The sequence below is a fragment of the Piliocolobus tephrosceles genome, chromosome 5 (assembly GCF_002776525.5).
Source record: "Piliocolobus tephrosceles isolate RC106 chromosome 5, ASM277652v3, whole genome shotgun sequence".
In the NCBI taxonomy this organism is placed as follows: domain Eukaryota; kingdom Metazoa; phylum Chordata; class Mammalia; order Primates; family Cercopithecidae; genus Piliocolobus; species Piliocolobus tephrosceles.
This window is the reverse complement of record NC_045438.1, coordinates 147,490,573-147,508,662: the sequence shown is the minus strand read 5'-3', so window position 1 is coordinate 147,508,662 and position 18,090 is coordinate 147,490,573. Positions and strand designations below refer to the sequence as shown.

Here is an 18,090-nt window from a genome sequence, read left to right as displayed (position 1 = left end):
GAAAATTAAGAATCACTGGCACATGCAAGTTATTAATGAGCCGCTCCCTTTATGACATTTTTATTCACTACTGGACTCTGAAAGGCCGTATGCGCCTGCTGTCTCTTTCTTTTCACTTTTCTTTTTCTTTTTTTCTTTCTGTTTCTTTTCTTTTTTCTTTTTCTCTTTCTCTCCTTCCCTTCCTCCCTGTCTTTCAAATCGATGACCTGATAGCATGCAGCAGTGGAGAAGGACCACATTAGTCAACTTGCCTAATGCTTGCATGAATGGTGACATTACACAAGTTCGCCTCTGTCACTCTTTCTTATTCGACCCCTTTGTGTCCTTGGAGGAATTTTTAAACACGCTGAGTTTTTTAATGTGTTTCACTTAAATGTATTCTCTTTCACTTGAAAAGATATGTTCTTCTTTCTCTTCCTCTCTTCTTTCACTTCTTTTTATGCATCTTAAGTATGAATGTCAGTAGGTACCCAGTGTTGAAGTGGCTGGCCTTACTGTCTGATCATGTGCCTTTGGCATAATAGATACTCAAAAAATATGTGAATGAAATTTTTTAAAAAAAGAAACAGGTGAGTTGCAGAGTTTTTTCCCCTCATTTTTTTTTTTTTTTTAACAAATATGTCATTTGTCCTGGCAATAATATTTGTATTAAAAAATGTGTTAACCTAAATTTGGAAATTTTCTCTATCCAAGTATAGGGGATTATGGGATCTCAAGTGTTTGCCTTAAATATTGATGTTTTTCCTACAAATGTAACAGGGCAGAATGTAAAACTCCTTTGAAGTGAAGTAGGAATAGTGTTTGTTTTGGCGTACTGAAAAATCTTTTTACTCTTTAGGCATTATATGAGTTTATCTCTGTTTTGTCACCTAAGAGAAACAGAAAGCATGAGGAAATAATTATTCTGTGAAATCTTCTGAAAGTGATATTGAATTCCCAAATCTCATCATAGAATATTGCCAATTGATGTTCACTTTAAGAGGCTTGATGATTGGTCTGTTTCAATTAGTATGTTTATTTGCCTGTGCTTGTGATGTTGATGTGAGGAAAACCATTCCACAATTTGTTAAAATGATTAATGTTTTCTCCTTCCATTTTTTTAAGGAAATGGCAAAAATCCTTAATCACCCCAGAGTCTACGCTTTTCTGCACATACCAGTCCAGTCTGCCTCCGACAGCGTACTCATGGAAATGAAAAGAGAATACTGTGTGGCTGACTTCAAAAGAGTAGTGGATTTTCTGAAAGAGAAGTAAGTCTGTTAGTACTTAAGAAAATAACCATTTCTTTTTTCTTTCAAGAGCTTGTGGCAAAAATGCACTTATTGCAGCCTTACAATTAAAGGTACAAGAAAGAAGGCGAGACTTTCGAAGCTTTCAAAGCCTTTAAGTCTTCTTGGCACCTTTGATGTGGTTTTATCTTTCTCCTCAGTTTATACCCACCTTCCATCTGTACATGACACACCATTAGTTTGTGTAAGATTGCCAGTCGTTTTAAGGTAATGTGAATTGTGATTATTTTTATACCTGACCTGGTGGATGAAAACTGCTTTAGCTTTTGCTCTGTGTAAATCTCCTTTAATGTGGCTTTTTGAAGTTATAAACTGGTTTTGACATGGACGAAGGCCAAATCGTGTCACTACAAAAATAGATAATTTTCTACTAAACAGCATTTTTTAAAGAGTATCTGGAATGTCTATGCTTTTACACACAAAGCCCTGTAGTTTGCTTAAAGAATTGTGATTTACAAGAAGGTTTGAGGATTCTAATTTTTAAGGTTCAAATTGCTATTGACCAAAATTAAGGCATATTTACACAATGTCAGACATGAATGATAATTTTGTTTCCACAGAAAATACTTTCAGCCCTTAATTATGTTCTTCAAAACCCTGCTCCTCATCATCACCAAACATTGACTGCCTTCTGTAATTATGCCAGGCAGGAAATGGAAGTACTGGCCAGGGTCACACAGAACCTTCTCAAGTCTGTGGCACTGTTCTCCCCTCTGGGGATATGTCATTTGTCTTGGCATATTTGTGGCCTGGGTCTTCCTACTTTTCATAAATTTTTTCCGCAGCCTTTTCCTCTGTTGTTTTGCTTAATTAAGATACAACTTTTTATTTCCATCGTCTTGTTTATAATTATGTACCTTTGTACTATGTCAGAGTACTGCATGGATACGATTGCTTTATACAAATTGTAAGAAATTATTTTTTCCGCCTTTAATTAGTCATTTATCCTAACTGCATATGATCGTTTTAAAACCTTTTTCTTTTTTCTATTCTTCCATACCTTTCCTTTACATATCTTCCTAAGTTTATTTTAACCTCTAGGCTTTCTTGATTATCCTAACCACCAAGAATAAAGCTACTTAGTGTACATTCAAACTACAGCTAATTGTCCAAATATTCAAATCAGTGCATAGAAGATGTATTTGTTAAGTACTACAGCCTTCAAAGTGGAAAATGGAAAATAGATCTCTACCCTTTTTAGTACTTTTAAATCTTGAACAGAACTGTGTTAAGCTAAAGAATATAGATTTTTATGTGAAATGTCTGCTGTTGGCCTATAGCCCTTTCTTGCCTTTCTTCTATTATTGCAGGTAAATTTGTCTCATATAAGAGAGTTCTTTTGGGCACGCTGGCACTGGTAAATGGAATATTTTCTTTTTTTTTTTTTTTTTTTTTTTTGAGGCAGAGTCTCGCTCTGTCGCCCAGGCTGGAGTGCAGTGGCCGGATCTCGGCTCACTGCAATCTCCGGCTCCCGGGTTTACGCCATTCTCCTGCCTCAGCCTCCCGAGTAGCTGGGACTACAGGCGCCCGCCACCTCGCCCGGCTAGTTTTTTGTATTTTTTTTCATAGAGACGGGATTTCACCGTGTTCACCAGGGTGGTCTCGATTTCCTGACCTCGTGATCTGCCCGTCTCGGCCTCCCAAAGTGCTGGGATTACAGGCTTGAGCGACCGCGCCCGGCCTGGAATATTTTCAAACTTTCAAGTCAGTTGTTACACTTGTGAAATTTCTTCCTTCTTTGCCTATTATAGCAGTAGGGAATAAAAACTTGATACTTGTTACACAATATTTTCCTGAGTATAGATAGACATGCATCCCCTGTGCAGATTAGACTAGAACACTTTCCAGGTAGTTTGTTGCATTTATGTGATTAAATGAGGTTAGGGAATCGCACCTCTCTTTTATCTTTATTTGGTTGAGAGCTGACTCAGTTGTTGGAGGAATTACTGTGGCTACTTAACTGGGCAACAGTTTCACAAGTTATGTTCTGAAGGTCTGTTAAATCTGTTCCATCTTCAACAGTTCCAACAGCCTCCATGAGCTATATAGAAGGAAAACGATGATCATGTCAGGTATTAGGAAATAGTCTTTTGGATTTCTTTGGATCTGGGTCCTTTCTTTGGATTCTGAGTTATTGTGAGGCATCTATGTAGTTTTTCTAGAAGTATTCAACCAACCGGAGGATCCTAGAACCAACTATGTTTCCCAGGTATCTCTAGTATTTCTAGCAATGAAAATATTAGACATACCTGGAGAAGATGTTGGAGATGCCTGGAGATCACACTCCATCCCATACCCACCCATGTGTAATTTCAGTTTCAAGTGCCATGAGTCACTTGGATTGTAGAATATGAGTCTAGTCAGTTAGAATCGCTGAGAGATTTTTAAATTAACTCTGTATTGTGTATATGCAGCAAGGGCAGAAGCAACCCTGGTATGTAATTTCACATGTAGATTAAAAGTAAGATATATTGGAAAACTGTATTAGGCAACCAATATGTATACCTGCTTATGTATAGCAGAAGACTGAGAAAACTTCAGGTAACCTATTTTTTTAAAAAAAGAAATCAGATTATCACTGCTAATAAAGTGATCCTAGGCCTGGCACAGTGGCTCACGCCTGGAATCCCAGTACACTGGGAGGCTGAGGTGGGTGGATCTCCTGAACTCCAGAGTTCAGGGTCAGCTTGGGCAACATGGTGAAGCCCTGTCTCTATCAAAAATACAAATTAGCTGGGCATATTGGCTCACACCTGTGGTCCCAACTACTTGGGAGGCTGAGGTGGGAGAACTGACTGATCCTGGGAGATGAGGTTGCAGTGAGCCAAGATTACGCCACTGCACTCCAGCCTGGGCAACAGAGTGAGACCCATCTCAAAAAATAAAATAAAAAAGTGATCCTTGCATAGTTTCAGATGGTTCATCAGAACCATAAAATTGTGTATTTTGTCTAGTCCATCTGTTACGTGTGAAGAATAGTATAGTCTTACTCCCATGAGGACAGAACTTTGCCATTTAGCGAAAAAGAGTTTTCCTATCCTCTTGGGGAAGTCCATCTACCTAGTGAATAATTTCCAACTATTATGGACATTTAGAAATAAATGAAATGTTTTAGACTAGGCATGGTGGCTCATACCTGTAATCCCAACACTTTGGGAGGCCGAGGTAGGTGGATCACCTGAAGTCAGGAGTTCAAGACCAGCCTGGCCAACATGGTGAAACCCCATCTCTACTAAAAAAAAAAAAAAAGTATATATATTTATATATATACACACACACACAAATTAGCCAGGCATGGGCACGCGCCTGTAATCCCAGCTACTTGGGAGGCTGAGGCAGGAGAATCACTGGAACTCGGGAGGCAGAAGTTTCAGTAAGCTGAGATCATACCACTGCACTCCAGCCTGGGCGACAGAGTGAGACTCCATCTGAAAAAAGAAAAAGGGCCTGGCGTGGTGGCTCACGCCTGTAATCCCAGCACTTTGGGAGACCAAGGCGGGTGGATCACAAAGTCAGGAGATCGAGACCATTCTGTCTAACACGGTGAAACCCCGTCTTTACTAAAAATACAAAATAATTAGCCAGGCGTGGTGGCGGGCACCTGTAGTCCCAGCCACTTGGGAGGCTGAGGCAGGAGAATGGCGTGAACCCGGGAGGCGGAGCTTGCAGTGAGCCGAGATCGCGCCAGCACTCCAGCCTGGGTGACAGAGCAAGACTCCATCTCAAAACAAAACAAAACAAAACAAAACAACAAAAAAAGAAAAAAGAAATAAGTGAAATATTGAAATATTTTAAATAGTTCTTATGTTTGACCTACTTTCCCCTATAAAAACTAGTATAACTTTATGCCAAATAGATTAGTGCTTATTTTGGAAACACCAAAGTTTCAGGGCTTTCTTTAGAGTCACTAGTCTGGATAACTGATCCAGCACAAAATTGTTTTGTCCAGGCTTTATTAAAATTCAATACAGTATTTTTACTCTTGGAGGGCCTAACACTATCATGTTGTCCTGATTTGTGCGTAACACTCATTCATAAAATGATCCTGACTTAAAGTGGTATGTTTGGTGCTTTCTTTTTCTGTTTCCTTTTTAAATCCTTCCTAAATGGTGGCCCATTTCATTTACATCTCTTATTTCCCCTGAAGTCTTTGAAGCCTTTTTTGTAATGTGCCTTTAACAAATAAAAGTCTCTCTTTTTTCTCCAGCAGTGTGAGGCTTCTCAAATATTCATGTTATGAGTTATGGATAAGGCATTTCCTGATCCGTTTCCTTAAAAAATCCATTTTATAAGACATCCTACAGCATTTAAGATTGAAATCCAAACTATGGGAGTTTACCTGAAGCTGCAGGCTTTTAAACCACTAATTCTGTGATATTGGTAGAGTTGTGATTCTCAAACAGTGGAAGTGAAATATTTTTAATTAATTTTCTTTACAGTTGAAAATGGCCCACGTTTTAGCTGGGAGCAATGTAAGTTTACATATGAGCCAACTAAGCTGGTTCATTATTCTCTTCGGTTGTTTGAAAGTTGGCAGCCATCATCACAACAGCAGCTGGATACAAGATAACCTAGCAGTGTTGGCACATGTTGAGGCATATGGGAATTTATTAAATCATGCAACCTTTGCAAAGAAGAGTGTCTAAATGACTTAATATACTAATTCAGACAGCTGGCCATGAGCAATCATATGAGTTAAATTATTCTATTCAGATTTATTAATCCAATTGAACATTAACTGAGTAATTTGATGTTTTTATCTAAATGGATAAGATGATTTTTTGAAATATAAAATGGGATTTGTAGGGTTATGGGAAGAAACTATATAGAACAAAGCAAGAGGTACAATTCTGGTTTTAAAAATAATCTGTGATTGGCTGAGTGCAGTGGCTCACACCTGTAATCACAACACTTTGGGAGGCTGCGGTAGGAGGATCACTTGAGCCCGGGAGTTCCAGACCAGCCTGTGAGACCCTATCTCTACAAAAAAATAAAAATAAAAAAATTAGCTGAGCATGCTAGTGTGCACCTGTAGTCTCAACTACTAGGGAGGCCGAGGGAGGAGGATAACTTGAGCCCAGAAGTTGGAAGTTACAATGAGCTATGATCATGCTACTGCACTCCAGTCTGCATGACAGAGCAAGATCCTGTCTTTCAAAAAAAAAAATTGTGTTTTTATATTTTAAAATATGTATCTTATATATTTTACTATCATTCATTGTCACATAACTGATGTCTCTGTTATCTTTTTAACTTATTACTGAGATTTTTTTTAAAGTATAAAACATGAATTATTCTTTTTTTTTTTTTTTCCTGTATTTTTGAGAGAGTTACTTCCCAATTCAATGATTTTGTATTGCATTATGTTGGGAATGATATAATTAGGGTTCCCAGGGCCTTGACTGGGCTTCTGTCATTTGAGCAGCAGTGAATTTATAGTCACTCCCCAACATAAACAATACATTAACATATATTCAAAAAATGACAACATGCAGAGTTCTTAAGCATATGTTTTAATGCTAAGTAAAGGAATCTTTAAGTCCTCAAGTTCACACATTAAAATGTGAAAGAAACATGTAAGAATATCCTATGGATAGATACTTAAGAAATGAATCAGTTTATATATTAAAAGACCTAACTGTTTAGATAGACTATTTTGTTAGAAATCCAGTAGCTTTTTGGTGTATGTTAACTAGACCTTAGCTAGTCAACATCTCTATCTTTCTCACTTGGTAAATACAATTCTAATGGATTAATAAACAGTTTTGTTTTTACCTGCAAGTTGCATGGATCTAATGTTAAGTTGCATCTTAGTGTGGCATCTCTGTGTTGATTTTTAATCCCATGATATCATTCATTTTAGAATTTGCCATTATCATTTCTTAAGGTACTGTGTACTTCAGGGTTAATTTCCCTTGTTACTTACAGAATATTAACCATTTTAGCACTGTGATCTTTATTATTATTCCCCTAAGTTCACTATACCCAGAGATTGCCCAGTGAAATGCCACAGCTAATAAGCAATGAGCACTCACGGTGAAAGGGGAATCTTTTGCAGGGCAAGGAGAGAACAAATTAGAGGGAAAGTAGCAGACTTGCAGAGGAAGTTTCATTCTCTGATCTCTCCACTGTATATTCATTCAGTGGAAGGGGCACAAAGGCATAAAGCCAGTATTACTTTGGCAGGATGATGACTGTAAGTGAGTCATTGAGCTAACTTATATTGTCCAGCCCATCCTATGACCTACTTTTCCAGTCTATCTGCAAAAAGGATGTTAAATTATTAACATCCTGAGTAATTTTTCTTTCCTGTCATTAGTCCTGGTCATCCATGTGTGCTTATTGGAACACAATCTGATAAGAGATATGTTATGTTAAATTAGTGTTTTATTCTGCCTTATTCATCTAGTTTTAGTCCTAGTGGCTTGGATATAAGTAGAAGAGATGAAAAGAAATGCAAAAGAAAAAAAAAAAAGAATGATTCAGCAAGGATTAGATAATTATGTTTTCTTCCAGATGCATTCCCAGATGTGTTTCTATTCACTAAGTAACCACCTCCAAAATAATTTAGGCAGAATACTTCTCTGAAAAATGTTTTCTGGCTTTATGGCATCATATCTAGTATCTTTAGCTAAGTTGTTATTTTGGATAGCACTAAGGTCTTGTTCACTGTTTTTATCTTTTGCCAAATTTCTTTCTGAGGTAGTGAAGTTCTTTTCCCTTCTCTCCGTTGCTACTTGTAGAACTTTTCAAATGAATAAATATATATCATTAGATCAGTTATTTGGTAGAAAAACATATTTACTTTGTTTCACTTCACCAGTGTGTTGTTATATTTAGAAGATTATATGCTAAATAGATTGTGGCATGATGTGCTAAATACCATATCATTTTGGGACTACCCCAAATTCGAGTCACTAGTTTGAAGGCAACTGTTATTTTATGTTGACTTGCTTTCCATTTCCTTGTAGCCTGGTAAAGAAAGGAACCTCATTTTTCCTAAACTTCATTCACTTTGTATCCTTCCTTTACAATATGATTATGTTATTCCTTTCAGAAATCATCTTCTCTTAATCTCCTGTGCATTTTTCCTGCCTCAGTGGTATATCGTAAACATAAGGATCAAATCACATATACACGAAGTGGTAGAATAATAGCATTTTTCTTTTTTTGACAGAGTGTTTTCATATTCCACAGAGTTTGCATATTAACTCATTATGTTACAAAAACTTAGCAAAGTAGGTAGGGTTAGTATTTTTAATTTGCATTTTATAAAGCAAATGTCAGGGTTCAGAATGGTTAGAAAGATTTGTTGAGGCCAGGCATGGTGGCTCCTGCCTGTAATCCCAGCACTTTCAGAGGCTGAGGCAGGCAGATCGATTGAGTCCAGGAGTTCGAGAACAGCCTGGACAACATAGCAAAACCCCAACTCTACAAGAAATACAAAAATTTAGCCAGGCATGGTAGCACTCGCCTGTAGTCCCAGCTACTTTGGAGGCTGAGCTGGGAGGATCGGTTGAGCCTGCGGGGCAGAGGCTGCCATTAGCCGAGATCACACCACTGCATTCCAGCCTGGGCAACAGAGCAAGACCCTGTCTCAAAAAAAAAAAAAAAATGAATTAATGCATACTGGAACTATATGCCCTCAATTTCTACTGTAGTTATTTTTACCAGTTCCAATAACACACATTAATTAAATGATTTATATTTTTATCAGTTATGTGTCCAGACTAGTAATAAATACAATGGTAAGAATACCAATAATACTTAACATGATAATCATAATAAAACAATTATCTAATATTTTTGGGTGTTTACTTTTGTGCCAAGCACTACTGTTAAAGCATTGTATGCTTTAGGTTGCTTAATCCTCAGGGCCCAAAGATGTTAAGTAATTTGCCCAAAGTCATGCAGTTAGAGATAGAACCTTGATAAAATCCAGGCCAGGCGATTACCCGGCCAGTACTCTTATCCATAGTGTTGTACTGCTGGTCTAATCTAAGGCATTTTCCTCTAGCATTGGAGACGATAAAGTGGATTCAGCAAATATTGAGGAGAAGAAATTTACAATGTACACTTAGAAGAGAAGATGAGGAAGGCATGCATGGTGGTCAAAAGTAGCTCCTTGGTATCTTGAGTAAGGCATAGTAGAAAATGATGTAGTTAATCCAGATAGGGAAATGAGAAGGAGGAGGAGTTTGGGTAGGAAAGATGAGTTTGATGTTGGACATGCTGAATTTGAAGTGACTATCTGGAAAATCTGGGAGAGAGCCCCACTTAGGCTGTAGAAAACATGGGTCAGGAGCCAAGAAGAAAGATGAGGGTCTAGAGATAAATGCTTGGGAGTAATCAGCATTTGAGTAGTAGATGAAGTTATAGGTAATGAGATCATCCAGAAGGAAAAATGGAAGGGTAAGAACAGAAGTCTAGGGAACACCAATATTTCAGTAATAATGGGAAAGGAAAAAGGATTCTGTGGCAGGTTAAAAAGGCAGGGTCAGACCTGTGGAGGTGGAGACCCAGGAGGAAATAATACCACGGAAGCCAAGAGACAATACAGTTGTAGGAAAAGGAAGGGAATAAGGGCCAAATGTTATTGAGAGTTGCCTCTTATAAGCAAGCACTGGGCTGGGGGCTCTGGAGAATATGAAAAAAACAAAAGATATTGTTAGATTGCTTTCTTTTCCAAATACCATGAGTATTCAAAAGTTATTGAGATGTACTGACGTCTAAAGTCAGAAATCTTCATGGTCCTTTTTGGACTGCAGCATCCCAGTTCCTAGCCCAGTGCTCAGTTTGTCCTCGTTGACACCCCCACAACTCTGCACTGTATATATGGCAGGAAGGGACTCGAGTAAGAAGCAGGGATAATACGTGTCTGTTGAATGAATGGCACTTAACTCTGGAACTAATAAGAGAAAGGCTTAGAGCAGTATTTCTTGGTCTGTTTTAATTAAAGTTCTCTTTTCATAAACAAGAAAATCCTCTTTGCAGAAAAAGGGATACATTCCCTTTAATAGCACATAATACTTTGCCTTCTTAGAGATTCTGTGTTCTGTGGACCCCTGCTGGCTAATAGCTAACAATAATTATTAGGCAATATTTATTGAGCCTATAATACGTTGAAATCAGTGTGGTTTACATGGTACTAAGTGGTTTACATGAGTTTACTCCTTTCATTCTCACAATGGCACATATTACATACAAAATCTTATTATCCCCATTTTAGGGTGAAGAAATTTAGGTACATAGAAGTTAAATAACTTGCCTGAAGTCACAGTGCTAATAATTGCCAGAGTTCAGATCCAAGCTCTACCTTGTGGATCTCCAAACTTTATTCATTGCTATTATAATTTCCAAGTAGGATAGTTTTTGGAAACAATAGGGATGATAATTTTCCAATTAAAAATTGTACTACACTATTAAATAGAAAAAGTTATATTATACACGCCATCTCCTGGACATTTAATACAACATTATATAGTCAATATCTCCTCTTTTTTACCTTCACTCTCCATCCAGTCACTGGGTGAGGGAATCGACAAAAAAGCTGTGTTTGTTAAAACAGAATGACTATATGCTCCAGCAGTCCCGCTACTAGCTGTTTATCCAAAAGAAAGGAAATCAGTAACAAAGAGATACCTGTTCCCCCATGTTTATTGCAGCACTATGCACAATAGCCAAGATAAGGAATCAGCCTAAATGTCCATCATCAGATGAATGGATAAAGATATAGCACACACCAGAATACTATTCAATCATAAAAAGAATGAAATTTTGTCATGGCAGCAACATGGATGGGACCGAAGGTCATTGTGTTAACTGAAATAAACCAGGCACAGGAAGACAAATACTGCGTGTTCTCACTCATATGCGGAAGCTAAAAAAGTTGATCTCATGGAGATAGAACATAGAATGATGCTTACCAGAGAGTGGAAAGGGAGGCAGGTGGTGATGAAGAGAGATTCGTTAAGGGGAACAAACATATAGCTAGATAGAAGGAATAAGTTCTAGTATTTGGTAGCACAGTGGAGTGACTGTAATTAACAACAATTTAGTGTATATTTCCAAATAGCTAGAAGAGAAGATTTGAAATGTTCCCAACACAGGAAATGATATATTTTGAGGAATAGATATCATAAATACTCTAATTTGATCATTACACATTGTGCGCATATATGAAAATATCACATATACTTCCATAAATATGCGTAATATTATGTATCCATTTTTTATGTAAAATTTTTAGAAAATGAAGCTATGTTTGAATGTGAACATGAGGAGAAAAACTACAAATTAATGAGTGTTTTATCTGTAATAACATCTTTAATTATAAAACTGCAGAGTTTCGTAATGAAGTATGTGTACATGTTTTAAAATAAAATGCTAATGCCAGTGGTTGTTACATGTTGCGAAGCTATTATCCATTCTAAACTACATTTCAAAAACTATAAGTCCTCATGTCTTCCTCCTACTTATATTCCTTTCTTAAAGCCAAGTATATTACATCTCTAGCTTAAACTCCTGCCCATAAGCACCCTGTATTCCTTACCACACATCCATTTCATCACTTGCTGCAGGCACAGGGAGAGTCAATGGAGGGTCACTGTTGCCTCCTTGTACTCCTCCTTATCATCATTCTTACGTTCACTGAGTCCTCATTATGTGAATGGTCTACTCTAGGACCTTATATTCCTATTGAAAATCAGGAAGAAATCAAGGGGGCATGTTCAGTGTGTGTACTTTTGAATATTCTACTGGACTTTGCAGTAATACAAAAAGATGCCCTCATTAAGTCCTCAGAAAACAATGAGAAAAAGAAGACTGGGTGATATAACCCATGATTTTTAAAAAATGCTGAATCTCAGATTATTAAGATCTAACCAGGGCTAGGTGAGTGGCTCACGCCTGTAATCCCAGCATTTTGGGAGGCCAAGGCGGGCAGATCACAAGGTCAGGAGATCGAGACCATCCTGGCTAATACGGTGAACCTCGTCTCTACTAAAAATACAAAAAATTAGCCGGGTGTGGTGGCGGGTGCCTGTAGTCCCAGCTACTCGGGAGGCTGAGGCAGGAGAATGGAGTGAACCCGGGAGGTGGAGCTTGCAGTGAGCCACGATTGCGCCACTGTACTCTGGCCTGGGTGACAGAGTGAGACTCCATCTCAAAAAAAAAAAAAAGATCTGACCAATTTGAGTTCTGGAAATAAGATCAAAATGTCCCTGTGAATTAACATTAATTTCAAAAGAGACTAAATTTTGCATTTATTCTATTAGTATTTATTTGTTATAGATGGTGTGTCCGCCACTTGTTAGGTATAGAATATTAAGAGATTAGTAAAAATTGATAACTGTCTTTTAGGGACTGATATTCTTAAGTTGTAATTAATATTAGGTAGATGTTTACAAGCCAGAATGTTTGGTATGTATGGTAAAACCCCAGTGTTAAATCCAGTATGCAAGGAACGTAAATGTTTATTATAGGTTTTTGTGGATGAGAAAGAAATACTGAATTTAGAGGTCTTGGATGAAAATCCATCCCCTTTCTTCACATAACTATACTTTATAAGTTTCATTTTATTTGTGATATAATTAAATCTACCAGTGTAGAGAAAGATTTTAACTAGGTTACATATGCACACGCACACGTTCGCATGCATATATATTTATGTATATAAAAGTTGTAGTTTGATTCATCTGCAAGTGACAGAAAAAATACAGCATAAAAAATAAAAGTTTATTTCTCAGTCATGTAAATGAAGTCCAGAGCCAAATGGTGGAACTCTGTAAGGCTCCAGCATGTCAGAGATGTAGGATTGAACTTTCAGCTCATGGTCAAAGATGGCTACTTAATCTCCAGCCATCACATCTGCATTCCAGACAGTAGAAAGGCAAGGGGCAAACAAGAGTGCGTGTTTCTTCCCTTCTAATACTTTCTGAAAGTCATACCTATCACTTTTGATTATGTCAGATTGTCAGAACTTAGTCATATGACCACACTTACCTGCAAGAGAGGCTAAGAAAATTTAGTGTTTAGTTTGAGTTTTTTGTCTCCCTTTAAAGAGCCTCTTGGAAAGAAGGGGAGATGAAATGGTGGGGAGCAATTAGCAGCCTTGGCCACAGTCACCATTTGTCCACTCTGCTTACCACACACAGAACTTACTCTAAGAGAACCCCAGTCCCATCTAGTTACCCTGTCATTTTATAAGTGCGTGATCTCTGGGTGATGCTCTGGGCTTTTCAGGAAGTCCAGGTGTGGCTTTCCATGGGCTGATGGATATAAGCTAAAAAGCAACCTAACATTCCCAATATAAAATAGAATGGAAATAAGAAAATATTTAAAGCTCCCATTTGAAAACTGGGAGGATAAGAAACACATGAGTTTTCAATAGGAATTATTAAATCTTGCTTGGTGGAAATCCTGGAGCCTTTCTGCGCAAGCACTGCAGGACAGTCTTTAGTACCCCATCTAATGGCCCCTGGCTTTCCTCTGTGAGGGATACGCCTTAGTCCTTTGTCCTCTGTTGCTCCTGTCTTCTGTGTCCATATCTGAGATGGTATTAGGGTGAATGCTCTTCTGAGTGGGTTCTAATACTTCTTTCTGGTACCAGCATGAACCCTGGCAACTGTGTTAGGTGTTGTATAGTAGCGGGCTGTGCAGACCATCCTGCATTTCTGGCAGTCCAAGCCCCTCACAAACTTAGTAGCCTTCTAGTCTGTTTCTTGTCAATTCCATGAACAACTATAGGCAAAGGTCTTAATTGGACATAGTTTTGAACCTAAAGATTCTGTCTTTTATTTACTGGCCTCTGTCCTTCTTCCCTACTCTGAACTTACTGATGACTCCTTTGAGGTCATCTGAAGCACTCTTAATCATGTCTCTGCCAAGAAACTCAGCTCATGTATGATAGGGCACCAATCTTCTGAAGTGACTATGATACTGTAGCCAATGCTTGTCATTGCTTTGCTTGGCTTTTTCAGGCCTCCAAACATCAAAATCACAGGACCTTCAGTCAAATTTAATTCTAATTCACAAGGAGAGTGGTTTTCTAAGCAAAGCTGTTTCCTTTCTCTATCTTCTTTCTTTTCTTTTCTTTTCCTTTTCTTTTCTTTTTTTCTTTTCTTTTCTTTTCTTTTCTTTTCTTTCTTTCTTTCTTTCTTTTATTCTTTCTTCTTTCTCTTTTCTTTTCAGGTAAAAGTCCATCTTATTTCTTTTTTTAATTTTTTTCTTTTAAGTAAATTTATATGGGTACATAGTAAATGTATATATTTATGGGCATATGAAATACTTTAGGCATACACTGCATAATAATCACAGAGTAAATGAGGTATCTGTCACCTCAAGTAATTTTTCATTTCAGCAAATGAAATGAAATGCTTTCTTACTTAGCTTGCAACCAGCTAGCCCTAGTCTGAGTTCCTTGTTACTAAGAGCAGTAAGAAGGAGCCAGCTATATTCAACATTCCGAATTTTTTGTAATATCTCTACAGCTATAGACTGCGTTGACATTTGGACTGTCTTCCAAGGTTCAGCCGGGGCCAATGTGACCAGATATTTTGCTGACATAACATTAATTACTTTTCCAGCCTGCAGTGTGAGTCCTTGCTGCCCCAAATGTGACAAACGAATATCACACTTTTAGGTTCTGTCACATATAGTATCCCACTTTGATTGGACTGGTTTGGGCTGTCAATGACCAAAAACATAAAACAGTGTCTCAAACAAGATAGATAGATATCACTTTCTCACATTAAAAAAAAAAAAAAAAACTTAAGATGTAGCAATCTTGTGCTGGTGAACAGACCACAGCATCAATGACTCAGGATTCTGTCCTGTTGCTCAGCTATCCTCTGTCTCATGATCCATGATGACTGCTGAAAATTCAACCGCCACATCTGCATTCCAGCCAGGAAGAAGGAGAAATAGTTAAAAAAGTGTGTGCCCCCTCCCCCCCCCCCACCTTGAAGGTTACTGTCTTAGAAATTGTACATGACACTTCCACTTATATCTCATTGATTAGAACCTAACTTTCCCTAGCTGCAAGGGAAACTAGAAAATAACACATTTCTTCTGGACATCCATGTATGTAGCTCAGAATCCATTTATATGGAAAATGAAAGAAATGGATATGGAGGGACCTCTGAAAATCTCTACCACAATAGGTACTTCTAAAAAGTTCTCAGGCCAGGTGCGGTGGCTCACGCCTATAATCCCATCACTTTGGGAGGCCAAGGCGGGCAGATCACGAGGTCAGGAGATTGAGACCATCCTGGCCAACACAGTGAACCCCGTCTCTACTAAAAATACAAACAAACAAACAAAAATTAGCGAGGCGTGGTGGTGGGCACCTGTAGCCCCAGCTACTCAAGAGGCTGAGGCAGGAGAATGACATGAACCCGGGAGGCGGAGCTTGCAGTGAGCTGAGATTGTGCCCCTGAACTCCAGCCTGGGTGACAGAGCAGGACTCTGTCTCAAAAAAAAAAAGAAAAGTTCTCATGTTGTAGGGTAATAACTTCCCCCAAAAATAACTGAATTTTTTTTTTTTTTTTTGAGACGGAGTCTGGCTCTGTCGCCCCGGCTGGAGTGCAGTGGCGGGATCTCAGCTCACTGCAAGCTCCGCCTCCCGGGTTCACGCCATTCTCCTGCCTCAGCCTCCGGAGTAGCTGGGACTACAGGCGCCCGCCACCTCGCCCGGCTAGTTTTTTGTATTTTTTAGTAGAGACGGGGTTTCACCGTGTTAGCCAGGATGGTCTCGATCTCCTGACCTCGTGATCCGCCCGTCTCGGCCTCCCAAAGTGCTGGGATTACAGGCTTGAGCCACCGCGCCCGGCTAAATTTTTTTTATCATATCTCTAAGTACTAATTATGTTCTCTTGAGTGTCAATACCGAATTTTGCACATGACTCAATATTTGGTTTTTGTTCTCTTATGATGACAAAGTCTTCATTTTTAAAAAATGCTATCTCCTAATTTAATCTCACAAATTAAACAGTATCTTGAAGATTATCAGCTGTCTATGTTGAGTGACTATCAGAAAATTTCATTTGATGCAAGACTTAAAGAAATTTAACTGCTAGAGGTTTTTTTCTAATATCAAACAGGAATTAGAGTTATTTCAGTTTTTTCATGTTCTAGATTTCCTTATTGTAGTATGTACGCAGCAATTGCCTCAGCCTCATGGTGAGTTCCTTTTGCGATTCTAGACCATCTAGGGCATATGTTTCTCCCACTGCTTCTATTAACAATTCCAGGCATCCAGTACAGGTGTCCAGTACATTGGAGTTAGCCTGCTGCCGGAATTACTGAATAATTTCTATCAGAACCAAAAAGATGGAGAGGAGAAAATCAAATTTTTCTGTTTTCTTTGTTTTCAACTCAATGTTTCCTCTAATTTGTGTGGGGTTACTTATGTGATCTGCTTTAGTTGATTTTGATCAATGAAATCAGTGTTTTTTTTGTTAGCAGTCTTTAATGAAGTAAACAGATTTCTTTTTCAACTTTTATTTAGAGCAAATTGCTTTTAGTCTAACCATGTAAATAAGACCAAGCATCAACTTTCTTATAGAAAATACTATTTTAATTCAACTGTCCAACAGTGATTCTTTTTCCTGTACTTTCTCCTAATTTACTATGATTCAGTCTTTTAATTGCACATTGGGAAAATGCATTATTCTTTTTGATTTTTTTTCTTGAAAAAAATTATTTCATTGTCCAGTTTGTTTTGACTCTTATCAATAATTCTGCCAGTTGGGTTTCTTTCTTTTTCCCCTTTTACATAATTTGTATTTTCAAGAATCGTGATAGCTGGGTGCAGTGGCTCACACCTGTAATCCCAGCACTTTGGGATGCCGAGGTGGGTGGATCACTGGAGGTCAGGAGTTCAAGACCAGCATGGCCAACATGATGAAACATCATCTCTACTAAAAATACAAAAATTAGCCAGGCGTGGTGGTGTGCACCTATAATCCCAGCTACTCAGGAGGCTGAGGCATGAGAATCGCTTGGACCCGGGAGACGGAGGCTGCAGTGAGCTGACATTGTGCCACTGAACTCCAGCCTGGGTGACAAAGTGAGACTCTGACTCAATAAAAGAAAGAAAGAAAGAAAGAATCATGATACAATTCAGTTTTTGGAGAGTGTTTTTCTACTTATAAAAAATATCAGATTCCATCTTAACTTTTATGGTATAATCCCCCACATTAATATGTTCACTGCCTTCAAATAATAATTCTATAATTACTAATATTTATTGAACACTTAAAATGTATGAGTCATATATATATATATATATATATGACGTCATTTAATTATTACAACGATTCTATGAAACAGAATCCCAGTGAACCCCATTGATGTCTACCTTTTATACATGAGGAAAGTGAAGCACAGAGAGCTTGAAGTTACACAGATAGTAGGTAGAAGAGAGTTTGAACCCAGGTTGCCTAGTTCCAGAGCTGGTGCTTTTTACCTATTGCACTTCACTCTTCCTCATTGCCCACCCCTCTGAAGAGTGACCTACCTCCCCACACCGCTTGCTATCTCCACCTTCCCTACCTTCTGTCAACTCCTTGATCCTCTGTAATCTGGTTTCTGTTAACTGTGTTATTGTATCTGCTCTTGTTAAATTCCTAATTGTGGACTCTGGCAGGCAGTCTTTCATCCTTATTTTGTTCACTTTCTTATGTTGGCCACCCCCTCCTCCTTGAATCAATTCATTTCAGTCAACCAATTCTCTCCCTGCACCTTCCCTTCACCCATCCATCCATCCATCCATCCATCCATCCATCCATCCATCCATCCA

General features: G+C 38.2%; 1 protein-coding gene across 1 annotated transcript in view; it reads left to right on the top strand.

Annotated features, from left to right (window-relative positions):
• CDKAL1 (CDK5 regulatory subunit associated protein 1 like 1) overlaps positions 1-18,090 on the top strand; it is a 725,954-nt gene that overhangs the window by 487,898 nt on the left and 219,966 nt on the right. The window contains exon 11 of the mRNA XM_023209761.2: positions 1,105-1,250. Coding sequence (XP_023065529.2) covers positions 1,105-1,250 — 146 coding nt within the window. The remainder of the gene's footprint in view (positions 1-1,104; positions 1,251-18,090) is intronic.